The 22,254-nt window shown below is 44.7% G+C and overlaps 1 protein-coding gene across 7 annotated transcripts in view; it reads right to left on the bottom strand.

Annotated features, from left to right (window-relative positions):
* ENOX1 (ecto-NOX disulfide-thiol exchanger 1) overlaps positions 1-22,254 on the bottom strand; it is a 604,918-nt gene that overhangs the window by 51,871 nt on the left and 530,793 nt on the right. For 5 of the 7 annotated variants that reach the window (XM_030882173.2, XM_030882182.2, XM_060288270.1 and 2 more), the window contains 2 exons: positions 15,158-15,265; positions 10,725-10,781 (listed from right to left, as the gene is read on the bottom strand). The exons of 1 other annotated variant lie outside the window; for it this stretch is intronic. In XM_030882173.2, the coding sequence (XP_030738033.1) occupies positions 10,725-10,781; positions 15,158-15,265 (165 nt within the window). The remainder of the gene's footprint in view (positions 1-10,724; positions 10,782-15,157; positions 15,266-22,254) is intronic. One more of the 7 variants, XM_030882177.2, reaches the window with a different exon arrangement.

The raw sequence follows: 22,254 nt of genomic DNA, 5'->3' as shown, positions 1-22,254 counted from the left end.
GAAGCCTGTGAGCCACAACTACTGAGCCTGCAAGCTACAACTACTGAAGCTCGTGCACCTAGACCTGTGCTCCACAACAAGAGAAGCCACTGCAATGAGAAGCCTGCGTACCGTAACAAAGAGTAGCCTCTGCTCTCCGCAACTAGAGAAAGCCTGGGCGCAGCAACGAAGACCCAACGCAGCCAAAAATAAGTAAGTAAATAAATTAATAAATTAATAAATTAAAAAAAAAATGTCCAGGAACGATATCTAAGCTTACAGCGGTAAGACATGTTATACTTGTGTGCATGTGTGTCAGTGTGTGTGTACGTGTGGTGAGGGGAGTGGGGGATTAGACCCACATAGGTTTGGGGGCTTTACGTAGGGCGCACTTGCAGACCTTTCTTCTAGTTTCAAGTCATCTTTCTCAAAGCTGGCAATGGCAAGAAACTGTGCAAATTAGATTCTGAAAGTCTCATAAACATAAGTAGCTCATCAGCATACACCGAACAGTCTGGAAACTGTCCAGACGAAGAAAGGCACTCTGAAATCTCACAAGGAAACTGACATAACAATAAAAATGACAGTGACGCAGCATCATGGCCACGAATCTGCCCCACAAGGGCAATTTCAGGGCCGGGGAGGCTGAGGGTTAGAGGATTTTCTTGGGGGAAGGAAAAAAAAAAAGAAGAGAACTCTTAAAACAACAACAAAACCTATTAAGTGTTCCAAGACTGATGAGTCTTTCTAGAAAGAACGTAAAATGTGAAGGCCTCTTCCACTGGGCAGGGGCAGTAGCTTTCCTCCCCAGCTCAACGTTTGCTCCGCCTGAATTAGGAAGAAAGACATGGAGGGAGTTCAGGCTGAGGTGTGGCCTGAAGAAGTTCCAGGTGGCTACAAACAGGGTGCCTGGTGCCTGGGAGAGCAGGGTGGCCGGGTGCCCCTCTGGGCGGGGTGGGCAGGCCAGGAGGGAGGGAGGGAGGGGAGGCTGCATTTGGCGCGAACTCACAGCTGGGGCCGCTTCCCACCTCTCAGGTCCTAGACAGGGTTGGGGGAACGGAGAGGGGCGCCTCTGTCAGAGCAAGGCTGAACGAGTAGAACGCACTTCACTTGCTCATGGGTCCTCTGAAATGTCCAAGTAGTATTTCCAAGTCTGACCTTTGTAGTTACCCCCAGGAAGCCCATCAATATTGCATCTGCAGATTAATATCTGAGTTGTTTGCTTCGAATTCCAGGATAGACTTCTTCTGGGGTAGAGTTTTCATGACGTGGGCATAGTCATGCAACTACAAACACACCCCTGGTGAAGGCCGTTTCGCTTCTCGAGCTGGCAGGGATGGGTGGGATGGCGGTAGCAGCAAGTGATGAAACTTAGGAAAACTCTTCCCGGCACAGTCTTCTCCGCCCCTCTCCCCCTTTTTTCTTCTTTCCGCCTTTCCACCTACTTTCCCCTTCTTTGTCCTCGTCCTTACACATTTCCTCAAAGAAATACCACCGTCTAGTGAGTGCTGTGGCACTGTGATGGATGAGGTCTGGAGACGAGCAGTGTGTGTGGTGAGAGAATGACTGCCCTGTGCAGCGTTACACAACCCTCCTGAGACCCAGGGAGTGCTGAGCAGAGACTCCTCGCAAGACCAGCGTCAAGACGGTGAGCCGAGCAACGCTCGCCCCAGCCCTGGACGGCACATTTCACACCTCTTCCTTTCCTGGTCTCTGTGGTTAGCAGAAACTAGGAGTGTAGAAATCACTGTAGAACATTTAATGTTCGAAAAACAACAGCAAGTGTCTAGGAAGCCCTATAGCTCCTGAGAAACAGAGAGAACTAACACCAGGGGACGCTCATCTCCTGGTGAATCCCTGTTCCCTGCTGTTTTCAGGTCACTAATCCCGGTGATATGTCAGCAGGAACCGAAGCTGTGTGAGAGAAGGAGGCGCCCCACTTTCCCCTACCATCTTCCAGAGGCACTAGAACAAAGTGCCTCTGTCCACCTTTTGGGTTCCTGGCTTTTTTCACAAATGCTCCTCAACTTTCTTCCCGTTCCGTTTTGAGCAGCACATCAGGCAGTGCTAAGCTGTATCTCCCGGGAGGCCCGGTTCCTGTGACTGAACTCTCTAGGTTTATTACACTTTAAAATGATATTGCCTGCACTCAAGTCATGTCTGTATATTCCCGTGTGCATCTCTTGTTGACGGTTTTGAGTTTCCATGTATCTTCCTGGCCATATTAGAAATAAAAAGTTAAGGTTCTGTTTGGGCTTAGAACTCATGTTGTCCTTGTACTTGGACATTCTTCTCAATCTCATGTATTCTCTGGAGAGGGTGGGTAGGGGTGGCCTGGGTTTGGGATCCACACAGAGAACAGGTTCTGCCATCCCTAGACCACCAGGAAGACGCTCTAGTTCACAGCACAAAACCCCCAATAACATGTCTCAGTATCATTCTTCTAAATCATTCACGAAGGCTATACCATTTGCCTTTCTCTGCAGAATGTAGACATTCTTGGGAGCCATTTTCATCTCCTGTTGAAGAACTCAGTATCCTCTCTATGTGGTCACATTCAGACAATATTACTGGTTGTCTGTCTCATCGGTTGTCTATCTCATCACTTACCATGTAGGGGCTGAGCTTTAATCTTTGTAAAGAGTTAGTGGATCTCTCTCTATCTCTAAATCCCATTCAAATGGAAAAGCATCCCCATTTCAAAAGTGCTTAAATGGTGGATGGATTAACTAATACACTGTTAAAGAATACTCATTGCACACTATCCATGACAGCAAAAACAAATACTATTTTCAAGTCCCACAGCAGGGACTGATTCAATACACACCACGGCACATCTGTGGCATGAAGTATCAGGCAGTCATTAAAAGTTGTACTAAGAAAACATTTAATAACGTGGGGAAATGCTCATGATTTACAATGAAAAAAAATGTATGGCTGTAAAACTGCCCATATAATATGCTGTAAATTTGGTAAAAATGTATATATGTGCACACAGGCGAGGCTGAGGGAAACACAAGAAAGTGTAAACACTAATTTCTGAGTGGTAAGATTGCAGATGATTGTTTTCTTTATATTTTCCACAAAAAGAAAATGGCTCTTTTAAGATAAGAGCATTTGTGTGTGTGGGGGTATTGGATTTATAAAAGTTACCAATCTTCCATTCTAAACAATTGCTTTTGCTTCTGCATCACGTAGGATTATCATTAACCTTTTGGGGGAAGTATATTTGTCTCCAGAGTGGAAAATTTTGGTTTCAGATCTTGATTTTAGCTATATAGGTATCCATGTCTGTGTCAGACCATTTCGGTCAGCACTGAAATTTATGTCTACTTTGGCTGTTTTCGTGTCTCCAAACCCAACCTGTCAGCTTTATTAAACATGCACTAATCCTATTACACACTCCAAATCCTCTAATGGCCAAGCAGGTCCTATCAGCTCCCGTCCTGACAAAAAGGCCTAACTGTAGGCCCAGCTCCAGCTGTGGAAACACATGGCGGGTTGGCAGTGAAGCTCCTGGTAAGGAAACTTCTCGAGTGTTTACTGGAACCAAAAACACTAACCCTGAAGCCAGCTTTGTCCAACTTTGACAGCAGTTCCCTCTCTAATCCTTCCTTGGGGCACATGCTGAGAAGAGAGTTTATGAACAGGGTCTCCTCCGACCATCAGTCCTTTCCGAGGGGGCTGGGTTGGGATGTGTGTGGTTTTTTTCACGTGCAATTCTGGATTTCACAGCAAATGGTGGGGATACGGCTAATTCACAGCAGAAAACATGGTAAATTAGCTGGAAGAAGGCAGCTGGGTGGGTGCAGGAGGGTGGAGTCGGGGTAGAGGTGGGAACGGAAGCACCAGCAGAAGAAAAGCAACGTTACAGAGGCTGTAACTGGAACAAAAGGCCAGAGGCTGGGTGTGAGCATTTAATATGTGAATGGGGCCGTACATTACAGGCTAAAGGAAGTATCAGTCCATGAAAAGTCCCCCTTCTTGATTTTAGACATCTACAGAGCAAGGCTGACCCCAGGCAGCTACAGACATGGGTCCATCTCTCTCTGAAGGAAGACAAAGTGGCTACTGATTTTCCAGTTGCGATTTTCAGGGGTCTCAAAGCTCCCTACATACCTACACGTATATACCATTCCCCTCAGACTCTCTTCCCCATGGACCCAATCCTTCCAATAAAGGTCTTGTCTCCAGAGAGTTTAGGGAAACGTGCAAACCAGCTACCTCAAGCCCATTCATTATTCGCACTGTGATATTGACCCAAAGGTGGAGAATGAGTCCTGATGGAATGAGACAGAGGACAAGCCAGTTTTGGTGAGATCGGGGCACGATGACAGAGTCAGCTCCATGTGAGGCAGGAACCACGTCTATATTAGTCACCGATGGATTTCCAGAACCCAGCACAGCACCTGGCACGTGGAAGGATGGAGCAATAATAATACCCAACGCTTCCCGGCCATGTCAACACTGCCTAGCAATGCTCACAATAACCCTATGCGTTAGCTGCAGTCACTACCTTTGTTTTAGAAGTGAACAAAATGGTGGTGCACAGTGCAATGAATGGCCCAGGGTCCCCCAGACAGTAAATGGCGGAACCGGGACTAAAGCCAGGCTACTTGGTGCCCAGATCTGTTCTTAATCTCTACACTCTGCTGCCTCCTTCAATGAAGACTTGTTGATTTACTGAGTCCAAAAGGGATGGAAGGTGAAGTAAGTCAGACAGAGAAAGACAAATATAATATGATATCACTGACATCTGGAATCTAATTTTTAAAAAATGATACAAATGAATTTATTTACAAAACAGAAACAGACTTACAGATAGCGAAAACAAACTTACGGTTACCAAAGGGGAAACGTGGTGGGGAAGGATAAATCAGGAGCTTGGGATGAACATACACACTGCTATGTATAAGATAGATAACCAACAAGGATCTACTTATAGTACAGGGAACTCTACTCAATATTTTCTGATAACCTCTATGCGAAAAGAATCTAGACAAGAATGAATATATGTATATGTATAACTGAATCACTTTGCTGTACACCTGAAACTAACACAACAATGTCAATCAACCATACTCCAATAAAATTAAAAAAAAAAAAAAAAAAAAAAAGAAGGGCTTCCCTAGTGGTGCAGTGGTTGAGAGTCCGCCTGCCGATGCAGGGGACACGGGTTCGTGCCCCGGTCCGGGAAGATCCCACATGCCGCGGAGCGGCTGGGCCCGTGAGCCATGGCCACTGGGCCTGTGCTCCGCAACGGGAGAGGCCGCAACAGTGAGAGGCCCACGTACCGCAAAAAAATAAAATAAAATAAAAAATAAATTAAAAAAAAAAAGGGGGGATGGAAGACTGTGTTGGAACACAGACTGGGGGCCTTTGTACAGCCTCAGGCAGTGAGATGGTGAGAAGAAAGACCCCCAGGGGCCGGAAGCACTGTGGCGTCTGCAGTCTCACCCCCGGTATTTGCAGGCGCACGCTCCCTGGGCCGGTGCTCCAGTTCCCTGCCATGCAGCCTGTGGAATGGTGCGAGGGAGGGACAGACCTTTGTGCTGAGGTGTTCCTTACTGTCTCCTCCAGTTCAAGGTCGGGGCCTCCAAGAACAGGCCAGAAGCTACAGGAGGGAAGGATAGAGCCTGAGTCTTCTTGTATTTGACTATGGTCCCAGTTTCATGTGGGGTTTTTCTTTTTCTTTCGCCTTGTTTGATACATCAGTATGTATATACCCTCTTGTGCTTAACGCACCCAAAGGATGGTAAGCACGTTCTGCAACTGGGCCAAGGGCTCGATGCTAGCAGAGGTTCCGCCATAGGCATCATTAGAATACACCGTTAATGGTAGCTTTCTGCCGCAGCGTGTACTAAACTTGAAGACTGTTCTGCACACAGCATCTCTTCCGTATGCTCTTAACATCTTCACTCTGACAAATTTGAAGACAACTTGAGGATTTACTTACTTACAGAGGCAACGTGAAAAACTGAAAAATCTTTTCTCTTTTGTGTTTTTGTTTTATTGTTGGGTGGGAAAGGTGTTCCACTAGACAGTGGTAACCTTCAGTGCCACAGATGCAACCTCTTTCCAGACTGCAAATGATTTTTGTAACTCCAGTGTGTGAGCCTGAATTATGCAAGTAGAGGAGGGGGCGGTAAAAGCTTTCCTGTAGCAGAAACAAAGAGGGGGGAGAAAAAATTCACGGAAAGCTTCTAGACCGAATTGTTCTATACGTTGCCGGCTTAAGTAGCTACTTTATTTGATCCCTCCTAGCTGTTCCTGCATTTCTTGCATCCTCTCCTTTCCCTTCCACTTTCTCGCCGAGCATATGCAGGTTAAGGATCATGGGTGGTGATACCTCTGGGAGGTACCTGGGAGGAAGGTCATCAAAAGAGATGCAAGGTGAAGACAGATATCAAATTAATTACATTCAACAAAGTAATGAATAGTAAATTTAATTTTAAATTAAAATTTAAAAGTTTTTAATTTAAGATTTTGATATCTGTTATACATAATGACCAGGGACCAGGTTAGTTATTCAGCAATCCTAGGGGTTAAGAGAGAGCTTGGAGACAGAGACCAAAAGAAAAGTCATAGCTTTGCTTTTGAGGAAAGAAAATTGGTTTTGGAATAGCTGAAATCTCTGAAGGATCTGTACTAAAGGCTAGTTTTAAACTTGGGTATACTAAAATATATCCAGTTCCAAATACAAGAAAAAACCTGCTTCAGATCTTAAGTGCAGTCCTCTTGGAGAAAAGGCCTTTGCAATTGATCTCAGCTTCTGGCTCCAATGCTTTTAGATTAGCCTTTCAGAAACCTCTTCTCATGGGCGTGAGCTCACAGAAGGTCTTGCGCATGGGGACAAGGGTGGGCTTTGTAAGGGCGCCTCTGTTTGGGGACCTCAAGAATACTGAACAAGGTGTTGGTCAGATACTGTCCTTGCCCAATAAAATATAAAAACAATAGAAAATAATTAGTAACTGAGGGACTCTAGGTGCGGCTACTCTCATAAGCTTAGCTCTTGAGACTTAAATAGGCAAAAGAGTTACTAAGTTGCAAAACCGGACACATCTTTTTTTTTTTTTTCCCGACACATCTTTGAGTGGCAGGTGTGCATCTGTCACGCTAACATTCTGAATGCCTGACAATTCTGTTAAGTCTAATCTCCCCGCCAGACTTCATGACACAGCTATTAATATACAGAATCAACCAGAAACAAATCTGAGCCATGCAGACCAGGATTTATGGACGTGTTAATTACGGCATTATTTATAAAATTTAAAAAAAAAAAGGAAGTTAAATGCCTAACACATAGGCACGTGGTTCAGTTAGTTCATATCTACATTACACAGCCATTAAGAGCCATGTCTCTGAGGAACATTTACTGACAAGAAGAATACTCACGGTATAATGAGAAATCAATAAGGTACAAAATGGAAGACACCGTGATCATATTTATTGGTTCATTTATTTATGGTTTTTTCCCCTCTGGTCGTATGCATGCACGTGACTGGGAAGAACTAAAATAAAATACTGATGGTGACTATCTCTGAGTAATGAGATATTAGCTTATTTTTCTCTACCTTTGTATACTTTTCTGTAATTTTCCAGTTTCATACAAACCTTTTCCTTTTCCAATAAAATATACTGCTTTAAGAAAGCGATTGTTAATTCTCACAAGAATACCTAGCTAAGCCAGCACCAGTCCACTATATGATTATTATTAATAAATGATAATGTACACAGCTCCTATCCCTGCATGTGAGTAATCATGGTGAAAAAAAATCAATATGTCTCAGTCAGTAACCTCTGGGCCAGAAGCTTTAAAACTCATGATCTGCATTAAAATTCATCCTGTCAGAGCACTACCTACTGCAGTGAATATTCTGATATTGGTGCATGAAAAGGGAATTGATACTTGTCAAGGACGTACTCTGGGCCAGGTGTTTATATATGGGGTTTTGCTTAGTACGCTTCTGGATGAGGAAACTGAAGTTCAAAAAGGTCAAATCACTGACTCTGGTCACATGACTCCTCAGTGATCAAAATGGATTCAAACCCTCTCAGTCTGGCTTGAAAGCCCCCTCTCCTTTCACCACCACAGGGCTGGTGAAAACTTCAGATGACACGTAGACTTCATTTCAGACATTTAAAAATATCTTAAAATATTTTGCTAGCACTCCGACCGTGTGGCCAAAATACCTGACCTTTGTTTCTTTTCTTTCACACAACCTAGTGGAGGTGCTGGGGAAACTACCCAAAGGAGACAACATGACAGACAGAAAAGAGAAGGACAGGTGAATAATCCACCTACTGGGAAACGCTTGAAAGAACAGGCAATTTTTAGAGTTGCGCAAACTAGCCTAGCCCTCTGCTCGGTGAGGGAGGAGGCGGCCAGCTGAGATGTCGGGCAAGTGCTACCAGACTCCATCAGTCCACAAATCTCTCCCCGAACCCGCCCCAGTGGGCAAGGTGCTGCTCCTCTCTCCTGCTTGGCCTGACTGAACCCCATTTCTCAACGGTCATTTTGGGGGGTTGATTACAAAGCACACGTCATGGATTCTAGAGAGGATTTTTTTTTTTTTTTTTTGGTACGCGGGCCTCTCACTGTTGTGGCCTCTCCCATTGCGAAGCACAGGCTCCGGACGCACAGGCTCAGCGGCCATGGCTCACGGGCCCAGCCGCTCCGCGGCATGTGGGATCCTCCCGGACCGGGGCACGAACCCGTGTCCCCTGCATCGGCAGGCGGACTCTCAACCACTGCGCCACCAGGGAAGCCCTAGAGAGGTATTCTTAGACGTTAAAAACTTTCCTCTAAGAGAGGACGACAGACCTTAAAGATGATCTCTTTTCACTCTTTCCACTTAACAATATATACCTTTTGACATTTCTCAAGAAAGAGCCTACAGACTAGATATTGTGTTAGGCCTATCTTTCCACATAGCATCTAACTGAATTCAATCAGCAGATGAGTTTGTAATCCTAACAACATCCCATATAGTTAGAACCTCACCATTACAAAGTGCTTCCAAATCAGTGATATCATTTGCTTCTCACAGTAAACCTGAAGGAAGGAAAGGGAGGTAATGTCACCCCCATTTTACAGATCAGGAAATTGAGACATACTGCCACTTTGTCTGGCTTATTGGATTAGACAGCAGCTTCCTTGGGAGGCACAGAGGGACTGACTCTGAGGGGCGGTGCGTATGAAAGTTTCAAAACGTGGCAGTAACGTGTCTCTGGAAAACAGGATACTGAAAAGGGGTTTTCGGGTAAGGATGGGGTAATGAAATACTGGAGCAGGAAGACAAACACTACTTAGGTCACACTGTTGCCTGTGGAGAGCTCTGGATGAGTGGCTTCCTTCCCTAACTTTCTGCTTTCTCAGTCCTATCTATTCTTCAAAGCCAAACCCAAATCCCACCGATCCAGGAGCCGTTCTTGAGTATCCAGCACAGAGAAACCATAATAACAACACCTTAAGATTTCCATGTGCCCTAGCTCATTACATCATGAAAAGCTGTTGAGGTAGGCTGCACAGTCAGTTTTACAAATGAAGAAAACGAAGCTCAGAGGGGTTCAGTAACTTGTCAAGCTGACACGGCTAATAAGCAGCAAAGTCTGGATTTCAAACTACGTCAAATCACAGCGGCCTCACCTTCCTGTCCATGTATCACATCTTGTTTATTGCCTGCCCACGTGTCCCTTAGTTCATCAGCCTTTTGTTGTAAGTTCTTTGAGGGCAGACCCCAAGCCTTATATTTCTTTCTAACCACCCCCTCCCACAGTTAGCAGAGCCCCATGTACACAGTAGGTTCTCATAAGCATCATATGTTAAATATCTGTTTGGTAGGAACAGTAGTTATTAAGAGGGATTTTCTGGTACTCTGAATGTCAGGGTCTCTGCTGTATATAATTAAAACAAGAGTGAACATGGAATGTATAATTTCTCCTCGCTCTAGCTTAATCAGGCATTCATTACCATGTCTGATTCTGTGTTATGTAAAAAGAACTGCTTAGTGAGCATTTTCTATGAAGAGGATAGTCAAATACATACAGATATCAAAGAGATTTTTAAAAAAGGCGAAAACAAAACCATCCAACATATGGAGAGACAATGATCTACATGGCGTACTGTTTCACCTGAGACTAAAGAACTTCCAAGGCAAAGAGAGTGCTTGGCTAATACTGGGAAATTCAAGGTACACCCAGGAGGAAGCAGAGTGCCAAGTGGGATCCTGTACCATTAGACTCTGTCTCAAGAGGACGGATGCTCTATGCAACTGACTGGGGTCAGAAACAGAGAAAGGTACGCTTTCAAGGGCTTTTCTGGGAGAAGGGGTTTGCTTTGAAACCTCTTCAGCATAGCAGCCATTTCACTACCCTCTTCATTGCCAGGCAAACTTAATAAAAACACATGCAGTATACAATTTATTACCCTGTTGGGTCTCATTCCATTTGCCCTCCCAACACCTCATTGGTCTATAGCTTTGAAAATACAAAGGGCTCGAATAAATTCACTGAGATGAGAATTTTTATGATCGAGCTTAGCTCAAGTACTCCTGTGTCAACATCTGGTAACCTAAGCTAACAGTACCTACCCATATTTTATCGCCAAACCACACATTAGTAATCTTAATAAGCCGCTGAGACACAGGGCTTCTGACTTCCTTTGTGTTAAAAAGTGCCACATTCTCGTGGGCATTCAACCAACACCAAGCAAGAAGAGCAAACCCCAGGTTTGTGGTACCTACATTTGTGTCCTCATGGCTGTGGCCATTGGTCTCGACCAACTCCTTGGTACCCTTCAACTGCAGATTTTAAGAAAAAACAAAACAAAAAAACCCAAATGAATAAGTAAGCATTATCTACTAAGTGTATATCATCCTGTTAACCCTGATTTATCTGAGGCTGCCCTTTATGAAACTTCCAACAAGAAAAAACAGATGGAGCACATAATTCTAACGAGTCTTCCTGAAACCAGTTTGAGACCAACATTTTACGAAACCTGATGGCTGGCAAGAAATAAATGGGCCTTGGTCATTATTTTTAAATAATAAAATTAGAAAGCAGTTCCACAGGCATAAAATGCATAAAATTCATTCTTAAGAATAATAAATGATTCCATTTCCTCGTTGTATTGCTATTAATTTAAACCCGGCAGTGTTTGCAAGTTGCCATCAGCTAAATGATGTTATATAACAATTGTTCGAGAATTATGTTATTTCCCCTTGTTTTAACATGCCGCAGTGCTACTGTACGTGTCCTCCTTGAGAACCTATTTGAATGACTGACATGGTTTCTGGAGGTCTAAAACAAGACGATTTGCTTCTTTTTGGAAAGGAAGAATTGGGAACACATCTCCTTGGTCACTGAGGCATCAGAAGAAAAGCTATTTCTCAAATGAGATTTTTAACAGTGAACATCTGAAAATGCCTCTCCCTCAGAAGGCTTAGGAGTCATCAGTTATCGGGAGATTTCTGGAAACCTTTAATTGGCATTTTATCCTAGCCTGACTTGAAGCAGACACATGAAGACAGAGAATAAGGGCAGAGGGGAGCAGGCCTTGCAGCTGTTTGCTGGTACTTCTTCCTGGCCTATTGTGCTTAGGAAGCAGCATCTTCTGCATCCTCTTTTTTATGCCTAAAATATTCATGGTGGGATATAAATGCGTAAAGTTTGAAAGAAAATAAGTGCACCACCCATGTGTTTGATTCAAATGTTGGTTCTTTCAGGCTCTTGGTACACGTTAAAATGAAAGCGTCTTTGATTTTTGTCAGGCGATCTCAGACTCCCAGCAAGAAAACCACACGCTCTCCGTGCCAAGAGAGAGGCTATGCCAAAGCAACGGCGCCGTGGAGGAGCTGAGTGTGGGGCAGCTGGCTGTGGGCCAGTGGGGCAGATTAAGACTCACCTCCACATCACGCTCCTGCTTGAGAAAGAGGCATGCTGCCCTGCGTTCTCTGGGGCTACACCACTGATGCTTCTACACATAACAAAGACAAGGGAGCACAGGCAGTGTGTGATACACACGAGAAGAAAAAGTGCGCCTCAGTGACAGCAGCGCCGTCTGTTATCAGAGGGCACAAAGGGACTTAAAAACCCCTCTCTGTTTTCCTGTCTTAAGGGTTTCTTTTCATAGGTGTTCCTCATCTTCTCCTTTTCATCAACCCTCTCTGCTTGTCCCACCTTGTAACTCGTGCTTCTGGGAGTGAAGAGCGGGGTTGGCTCAGAAGGTTTTGTTACTTCTGCCCTCAATGGCCTGGCTCCCTGCTCTCCCCGGAGCTGCTGGTCTCCTCCAGACGGAGGGGCTAACATCTTGTCTGAGGATACCTGGGCTTGGGAACAGGCTCCAGGTGTTGGAAGCTACCACCTCTGTGAAGGACATGAAAGGCAGGAGCCAGTGGGGCCTGGTGGGACCTGGTGAAGCTGCATCTTAGCAAACAGAGAGCTTAGGGAATGAGCCTGCCTTCCCTGGGCTGAGGGCTACGGACGGTAAGGGTCTGCCCTCACAACCTGTTCCTTCTTTTCAGGATTTCCATCAAGTGGCAGTCACGTTAAAGAGCAAAATTCCACGTCTTCAGAGCAGGATATATCTTTTCCTGTGTGTGTGTGTGTGTGTGTGTCTATATAATACTGTAAGTCCCCTACATACGAACGAGTTCCGTTCCGAGAGCGCGTCTGTAAGTCCAATTTGCTTGTAAGTCCAACGAAGTTAGCCTAGGTACCCAACTAACACAATTGGCTATATAGTACTGTACTGTACTGTAATGGGTCTATAATACTTTTCACACAAATAATACATAAAAAACAAACAAACAAAAAATAAAGAAAACATTTTTAATCTTACAGTACAGCACCTTGAAAAGTACAGTAGTACCAGCTACATCACGGCTGCTTTTATGCTTGCTTTCGGACATCCTGGGCTTGAAATAAAGATACTGTACTCCTGTACTCTATACAGTACTGTACAGTAAAGTACGCAAAAGCACGGCCACTTGAAGAGGATGCACGCACGTGACAATGTACGCCAGACACGTGAACTGACTTATGTGATTGGACAGGCGAACGCACATTTACATCTTCGAAAGTTCTCAACGTGAAGGTTCGTATGCAGGGAACTTACTGTAGTAAGAGTCTAGGCCCAATCAAACCTCTGGGGGGTGAGGCCATCTGTTTAGGCCCTATCTATGCAGGCACTGAAAAGGTGTTTGCACGTATAGCTACTCTACACAAGTCCAAAGAAAGCTTTCTAAGGCATTGTTCAGAGAGGCAGAGGTGTGTTTTTAAATGTATGTCTGTGTGTGGCGGGAAGCTACAGGGAGATGGAAGGAACGTGTCCACTGCCTGCTCTCATCTACAAGGATGACAGGGGCACCGGGCAAGGGGCTCTCGGGAAAACAGGCTAGCGGCGAACAGCACCCAAATGGCGGCTGTGGGCTCTCTTAGGCTTATGTATTCTCAGTGCCCTTGCTTGTAAAGGAGCCATCCCATTACTACAGCAGATTTAAAAACGCTTCCTTTCCAGTCAGATTTCCTAGGTTTTTAATGATTTTAGTTGTTCTGAATCTTGTTCATGTTCCCCATTTATCTTTTTTTTTTTTTAAGTAATGGAGAACGAAGTGTGATGCTTTACCAAAGCCTGTGTACGCACATCGCTCTTTAAAAACGCATGCCGTGACGACAAGGATGTAGCAATGAATTCTGCAAAACTTAGCATCTATTTTTATGACTGGAGTTTGGATTTTGAATCAAAATAAAGGATCTGAGTCATTTAGAGAAAGGAATTCACCCCTTCTCATCCCAGTACATCAAGGAGGCAGAGAGAGAAAATGTAAAACAACGAAGCTCAGAGCTATGTCTGTCCGATCAGGAGCAAATCTGGACCAAATCAGCTCTACTTTGTTGAAAGCCTTTGAATAATGTAAAAGAAGAAAGAACAGTGACTGCAGGTCTCTTAGACAGTAGGTCATTGTGAATTTAGTCATCAATATTTTTTCAGTTCAATCTAACTTATCCAAAATCATATAATGTAAGCCTCAGTCTAAGTTACTGAATCTATCTTAATCGTATAAAGGTAACGATTAGCTTTAGAAAGCATTTTCCTCCAAAGCTATAAAAGCTTATAAACGATCTAACATCTTCACTTGTCCCTCACAATTCACTTATACTTTTAGGGGAAAGTGACTGACAATATATTTTGAGTCCAAACCATTAAAAAGTTAAAAATCACTTGTAAAGTGACTGAGTCACAGCTGACTAGGCTCATACGCTTCCAACTTCATAGTTTTTTTAAAAAAATATCACTTTTGAAGTTATATATGTTGTGCAGAGGACCTCCTCATACACCACTGTGAGTGAAAATTTTAAAGCAACCTAAATTTGACTACCCCCAGAGGGCTACGGTTACTCTATGTGATTTTTTTTCCCCTTCCATTTGCCGTTCATTACATCATGGGCGGCATGTGAAGGCCAGAAATAGGAAAGCATTTCAAGAGCTTTCTCAGCTTCTTGCGTGTAGGTACTGGGCTTAGATTTCACTCAGCTGCCGGGCGATCCATCTCACCCTGCTGTACGACGATAGTTTCAAATCTACTTATCAACGTCGGGCCACACTTTAGTATCAAAGAAAGCCAGGATGAAACGTTCAGATTTACAAACTTCATATGAAAGGTCTGTTGCTCACCCTGGTTAGATAAGTGCCCTGATGCACAGGGGAGAGATTTTTTTAAATGTCGCTATGAATCAGTCCTTCTGATTCAGATGTCTGCAGGAGGACTGTGGGCTATGCTAAACTCATTTTCCTTGCGATGAGACTTAAAAGGAAACTAGCTGCTTGCTGTGAAATTTATCCGCATTGCCAATGTTTTAAAACTTTATCGAAATTCATCTGTCTTCTGGAAGAAACGTTCACACATCGCTGGGGGGCTTGGGTGGTCTAAAGAGGTACCAGAGTGAAAACAGAGGTGCTGCAGATGAGATTATAAATTCTACCCAGCAAAGCTGCTAAGAGGTGGGGAGGGTCCAGGCTGGTCATTTCGAAGATTAACTGCAGCAGTGTTTGCATGTGTGTCAAACACGGGGGGGGGGGGGCGTGTTCGGGGGTTTGCATGTGTGTCGAACACGGCGGGGGGCGTGTGTCCGTGTCTGAACTAATTCACGAGGCAGAGCTGTTGCATTCACTTACTTGTTCCTGGAGGACTTTGAGTAATGCCTGTGTGTGTGACTGCTCTTCCTTTGCTTGTTCCAATTCTGACTTTTTGTTGTTTAACTCCTCCTGGATGGTCAGCAATTGCTGTGAAAAGGATATTTAGGATGAGTAGGATTGAAGGCCAATGGAATACTGTAAGATATTGAAAACATCCATTCCAAAACACGAGGAAAAGGTTTGTACGTGTCTTAAAGCTTAATCCAGACTTCAGTTGACCTTTTTTAAATGTCTGTTTCACACACACACCCCCCGTAGTGTAACGAGTGTGCAGTTAATGCCACAGTATCAGGCTGTTTGTGACACTGATGCACAATGCTTGTTTCAGTGTTTGTGAAGGCACCTTTATATTCCTTTAAACACATGCATATCTGTAAAAATATGTAGAATAGTGGTAAGAAACTAAGACACTGACAGCTGAAGAAATTAAATCATAAAGACACTTAAAATAATGAGTCAACTTGTCCGAGGTTACATCATTTTACATATGACCCTAAAGCTAGCGTTCCAGTAGCTCTGTAAAGCTGCTTCCCCAGGTGGCTGGGAGCACAAAAGAGCCTTTTACCTTCTCTGTTATGATGGTGATGTTTTATTAGATCAGCAGGACTTAAGTCCAAACTGCAATCAATGTATCAGTCGAGAAAACTGCTGATACAAGCTGTCAAAACCCTCAGCTATGGCCTGCACCGTTGGTCTGAAGCAGGGCCACTGAACGGATTGCTGCGAAGCCTTGAGCGCACCTTGCCCTATCCACTGTAATGCATGGGAGGCTTACCTGGCCTGCCAGGAGGACGGGGCTGCCCAGAACTAATTCTTTGGAACATGGTTATGTGCTAATATATACACAGGCTGGAGAGCACATTCAAGAGCTTCAAAACAGGCCCCGGAAGCAGCTATGTCTTATTCAGAGCTTCTTGACAACAAAAGGCTAGTTTGCAAAGACGGAAGTCTGTTTCTTCTGCTCCTGCACGTGACAAGTGCTGCACTGACGATACGAGAATGTCAGTGCGTTCCTGCCACGAGGGTAGCTGTCTCCACACCAAGGCTGCGACTTCTGGGGCTGGACAAGCTGGCTGCAGAGCTGCCTGGCCAGTTCTGAACTATCAAGGCCGGAATAAACACTGTCACTGGATTCCTGATGCTTAAAGTTGCCAAGTGGAAGGATTAAATTAAATCTTCAAAACTGCTAGTTTTGCGGTACGTTGTCGGGGAGGAAGTACTCAGAAAAACACACTGTGCCTTAACCCCCGGGCTTGCGTGTCCTGTTCCCTCGTCCGGTGCTGGCTGTAGATTTAAGAACCTGCTTTGGTCCCCCAGCATAAACAGTGATTTCCTTGCAGTTTTCAAAACACTCAGCGCCCCTTATTTTACCACCTGCCTGTATCATACTCACATGTGATGCAATACATACAACCCACACGGGCTCCCTTCACATGTTACGTGATTCAATTGTGCACCAACTGATTAAAGTGCAGAAACCAGGGGGCCATATTGTGCTCTGGCACCATGATAAGTAATGAAAATGACCATTTCCAAACAGTGGGGAATGACCCTGGTTCTTTATTCTCATTCATGACCAGCCCCAGAACAGTTCCGAGAGGATCTGGTGCTCCGACTTCCACGACGCCGAGTGGATTTTTATGTCATTAGACCATTTCGAATCCACTCCTTAAACCTCCTTTAAAAATGAGCCAAATGAAGGACAGGAAATTGTCTTCAAACATAGGTAGCTTATGTTCACTCAACTGCAGCACTCGAAGTAGCAAAATTTAGAAACGACTGATGTCCAGCAGAGGGGGACTGGCTACAGTAACGATGGTGCATCTGTACAATGGAACACCATGCAGCCAAAGTGAAGTTGCACAAGTGTCTCTGGACATAGAATTAACTCATACTATACTGTTCTCCACATGAAAAGTTCAGGCTATGAAAGGGTTTCCCTGAATTTTGCAAACTATTCGTAGAAATGAATCTGGACACTGTCTCTGGGTGAGTGGGCTTACGGATCTTTCTGTTAGGTTTGCTTGTCATTTTCTGGTATGTCTGTAAAGGAGCAGACACTGCTTTAGTAAGAACAGCAACAAGAGCAAACAAACGAACTTAGTTAAAGTTGGGGAAAGGACACAGAAAGGAAAACCACTTGGACACAACTCTCAGCTGTTATTACCAACACTGTGAATAGATCAGAGGGGAAGTCAGAACGCCACTGAGTCTGCCATTTCATCCACACGTTTACAACACTGCTTCGTGCTATTAAAACGTGCGTGCGCTCGTGTACACACACACACACACACACACCCTTCCCCTGACCTCACTTCCCATGTAAGCTTCCATCCGTTCTCACTGTTCCTTGGAGTCACACTTTTAAATTAAAAAAAAGTGTGACTCCAAGGAATCATCCCCAGTTCCTTTTCTTCTCGTATGTAGGCAACCGCTTTCAACGGTTTCTTTTTTATTTGAATGTGTTTTTCCAAAATACATACTGTTGTTTTGAGAGTATGCATTTGTATGTTAAGTGATAGTGTTCATATTTCTTGTTTACTATGTTTTTAAGCTCCATGTTGATATGTATATATATCTAACTATTGCTTCTGGTGGCTGCATACTATGTTACAGGGTATGTCCACCCAGTTATACCTATTCCACTCTCCCAGTGAAGGCCACTCAGATTATCTCCAATTCTCCTCCCCCTGTATAAGGCTGTAGTGGGAGGTGCTAATGCTTGTCCCTATGGACCTGTGGGAGACTTGCCCTGGTGCGTATCCAGCGATGGAGCTGTCGGTCATGGGGCATGCCTGAGGAGTTCACTGCCAAAGCTGCATCACAGAATGGCTGTACCAGCCTACCCGCCCACCAGTGCTATAAGAGTTCCTGTACCCCACACCCACACTAACACTTTGCATTATCCAACTTTCCAACCTCTGTCAGTCTAATAATATCAAGATTCTTCACCTTGGGACTTGCCTTGTGGTCGAGCTGTAAAGAATCTGTCTTCCAATGCAGGGGATGTAGGTTCGATCCCTGGGTGAGGAACTAAGATCCCACATACCACGGGGCAACTAAGCCCACCCGCCACGGCTACTGAGCTCGTGTGCCTCAATGAGAGAGCCCTGCGTGCCGCAAACTACAGAGCCCGCGAGCCACAACGAGAGAGAGAAAACCCGCATGCCACAACTAGAGAGAAGCCCGTGAGCCGCAACGGAAGATCCAGCGTGCCTCAACGAAGACCCCGCGTGCTGCAACTAAGACCCGATGCAGCCAAATAAATAAATTTATATATATTTTAAAAAAAGATTCTTCATCTTTGAAAAATCTCATACTTCTCTGACCCCCTGGCGTTTTATGCATCTCACATGTCTGCCAGCCTTTGAGGTTTACTGATACTTCTTAAAGGGAGAGTCAAGGGTAGTGGTTCTTAAATATGGAGAACTTTTCAAACACACTTATTCCTGGGTCCCACAGAAGACCAATTAACTCAGAATATCTAGGGGACGGACCCAGGCAATAATATTTTTTAAAAAAACCTCCATAGGGCTTCCCTGGTGGCGCAGTGGTTGAGAGTCCGCCTGCCCATGCAGGGGACACGGGTTTGTGCCCCGGTCCGGGAAGATCCCACATGCCGCGGAGCGGCTGGGCCCGTGAGTCATGGCCGCTGAGCCTGCGCGTCCGGAGCCTGTGCTCCGCAGCGGGAGAGGCCCGTGTACCGCAAAAAAAAAAAAAAAAAAAAAAAAAAACCACCTCCACAGATAATTTTAATATGCAGCTGGGAAGGAAAACCACTGTCTCTTTAAATGCTTATTTAATCCTGCTACAACGCTGCTTCTGTCCAGAGTACCCTACTCAGACTCTGCTCTTACTAAAGTCACTAACGCTCTTCTAACTGCCAACTAGGATGCCAGGTTCTGTTTGCCTTGGCATGTCCTCTCTCTCCAGGCGATCCTGTTCACACCCATGGCTTCAACTGCACGGGCTCGGCTCCTGCGCTCCTGCTTTTCAAAGCTGACCTCACAGCCTCCGCCCCTCCTACTGCCCACCAGACCCTTTCCCTACAGTGTTCCAAACTGTGCTTACTGTGACCCCTCCCCCACAAGGCTAATTCTATTCCCCTGGTAACCAGAGTTAAAACCTTGAGGTCCATGCCCGCCCTTTCATCATGCCCACAACCTCTCTGCCCGTTACTCTGCCTTCTCTCCAACCATCTTCACTGTCATGTTTAGGATGAGCATCTCTCTTCTGGATCTGCTTTTTCCTCCTGTCATTCACCCTACACTCCTGAGAAAATTGAATCAAAGTGCTCCCGTGCTTAAAAAATACCATCGATCCCCCAATCTCTACTGGATAAAATCCAAACCACTGGCTGTGTCGTCCTTCCCCAGACATGCTAGGTCCTTTCATGACTCTATGAAAAGCTCACTACCCAGAATTCTGCCTGGCAGATTCCTATTCATTTTTTAAGCCAGCTTAAAGAATGTTTTCGGGCTGACGTCAATCCATATGATGACTTTATACGATAGAAAAGAGCCCCATCCTCTAGGCAGACAGGACCCTTCACTAAGGCACATGGTTGGGCAGTAGAGTAGGGGCTTGATTTCATCCCCTTTCACCCATTTGGCCTGGTGCCCTTGTCCAGGGCAAAACCTGCACAACTATAAGCAGTGGTCTTGGTTTCTTCCTCAGTAAAGACCCCCTCTGATCACCCAAGCAAAGTTAGCTGTTCTAACTTCCATGCTCCAAAAGCACTTTTATATGATATATTACATTTCATAGATATCTCCCCAACTAGCCTACATCCACCAATGGTAGGGTCAATAACTGGGTTACCTCTAACACACGACAGGTGCTGAATGAACGAATGAGTAAAGAGGTGAATGAATGCTTGCTCTGGTTTCCCCAATTCTATGAGATTAAGCCACGATCTAGCAAAAAAAACAAAACAAAAGAAAAACAAAAAAACCACACACACACACACAGAAGCCAAAACGAGAACAACAACTACCTGAGGATCTATCACTGGGTAATTTATTGTTCTAGACATATGGGTATATGAAATCTTCAGAGGAAAATAGCACTTAAGACGTTTTGATTCTTTACTCTGGAAGTTCTAGATACCATCCTCAATCTATAGGGGAGTATTTCTTTTTTTTTTTGCGGTACGTGGGCCTCTCACTGTTGTGGCCTCTCCCGTTGCGGGGCACAGGCTCCGGACGCGCAGGCTCAGCGGCCATGGCTCATGGGCCCAGCCGCTCCGCGGCATGTGGGATCTTCCCAGACCAGGGCACGAACCAGTGTCCCCTGCATCGGCAGGCGGACTCTCAACCACTGCGCCACCAGGGAAGCCCGGGAATATTTCTTAAAAGTCTAAGAAAATCCAATCAGTGAATTTATTATTATGTAATTTCTTCCCCATGTTCCACCAAAAAGCAAACAAATAAACCAAAACCACCACTAGAGGAAAAACAAAATAAACACCCCTGGACTATTTTCTGCATTCTTTCAAATGAATTGTTTCTTTTGTTTACAAAAGGTAAACTCACGAATCTAACATTTATGGATTCAAAACCTTGGGGATTCAAAACTGTGATTGTTCATATGACTAGATGTCTTATAAAAACAATGAGATAGTCTGCAACTAGATAATTTAAGTCAGCCTTTCTGGTCTTTTTTCACTTGAAATCTGTGAGACTGTATACTATTCTTTCCAGTTTGAATTTTTAAGTTCCAGAGTGCCTCAATTACAGAAGTTCACAGGCAGCTAGAACTTAATCAGAAGAGCCTCTCGGTTGGACTGGCTGACTGCAGCATAATTTTAATTTAACACTGGGAAGTGTGGCATTAAACAGATGCACTATTACATTTTTGGTGGCTACAATTGAGTGTGTTCCAATTAGGCAATTATCCATAGGCCAATCAAGTGCAAACACTCTGGCGGACAAAAACAGGTAAATAAACGCCGAACCTGACACATCTTCGTACTTCCAGGCCACTGATTTAATAGGATCATTCGTAATGCTCTTTGGGGATGCAGACTTCCGTGTGTAATGGGTCTTTCTCTCTGACAAATCCGAAGAGCAACCAGTGTTATCTGGAGCCCCAGAATAAGTGAGGTCACGTTTCCATTTTTACAGATGGGCGATTCACAGGCACCCAGAGGTTAAGTCCCGTATCCGAGGCCGCGGTATCGGGGAAACACCTACCACTTGCACAACTCGATTTTCCTACTTCAAACCGTGGTTTCTACCCTGACAACCACACTGATCCGTCAACTGGAAATGGAAATCAGGACATGCCAGACTTAAAACCTTCCTAGCCATGACTTCTACCTACGCCTTCACCATTTGCACTTAAGACCGAGGCTGCTGGAGACGTGCCTTTGTGTATCCTTCTGTGAGTGCTGTGGTGGATTTCACTTTCCTTTAAAAACTGTAACCCTTTCCTTGTCTTTTTCCCTTAAATTCTATAATTTTGTCACTAAGGTCAAGTCTTTATATAGCTAACATATCAGATGAGCTTAGATTCCATGAAAGCCCCAGACTATGGAGCAGATTCTCTGTACGAAAGAACACCAGCAACGTCTCATGACAAGCTGACGCTCACTGAATGGTGCCGCCTCAGGAATCTCTTGCAGGACTGGTGAGCTGCTTGGGGATGGAGCTGCTGGGTGGCATGAAACTGAGAGCATCTGACTTTGTGTCTTCCATGGCGTTGGAAGAGACTCTTTCTAAATTCATGGTGGTGGCAGGTCACGTGAACTCGTGCCACTAGGTAGATATAATATATACCGATAGTGACTGACACCTATACACACACACACACACACACACACACACATTTTCTCTCTTTCCCTCTTCCCCTCATTTCAAGATTTCCCCAGCGACTGGCTCTATGTTCAGTTCTTTTAAAACAATCCAGTAATATTCAATGATCAATCAATCAAGCAATCGTTCATTTATCCATTCTTTCAATCATCACTTATCTCCTAAGTACACAGTGCTGGGCTAGACAGTGTGCAGGACATGGAGGAAACCAAGTAGACTATCCTCAAGATGCGGGGTCACAAGGCTGCTAGCCTATCCACT

This window comes from Globicephala melas, chromosome 18 (assembly GCF_963455315.2).
Source record: "Globicephala melas chromosome 18, mGloMel1.2, whole genome shotgun sequence".
NCBI classification, from domain to species: domain Eukaryota; kingdom Metazoa; phylum Chordata; class Mammalia; order Artiodactyla; family Delphinidae; genus Globicephala; species Globicephala melas.
The sequence above is the reverse complement of the archived record's forward strand: the minus strand, read 5'-3'. Positions and strand labels throughout refer to the sequence as shown.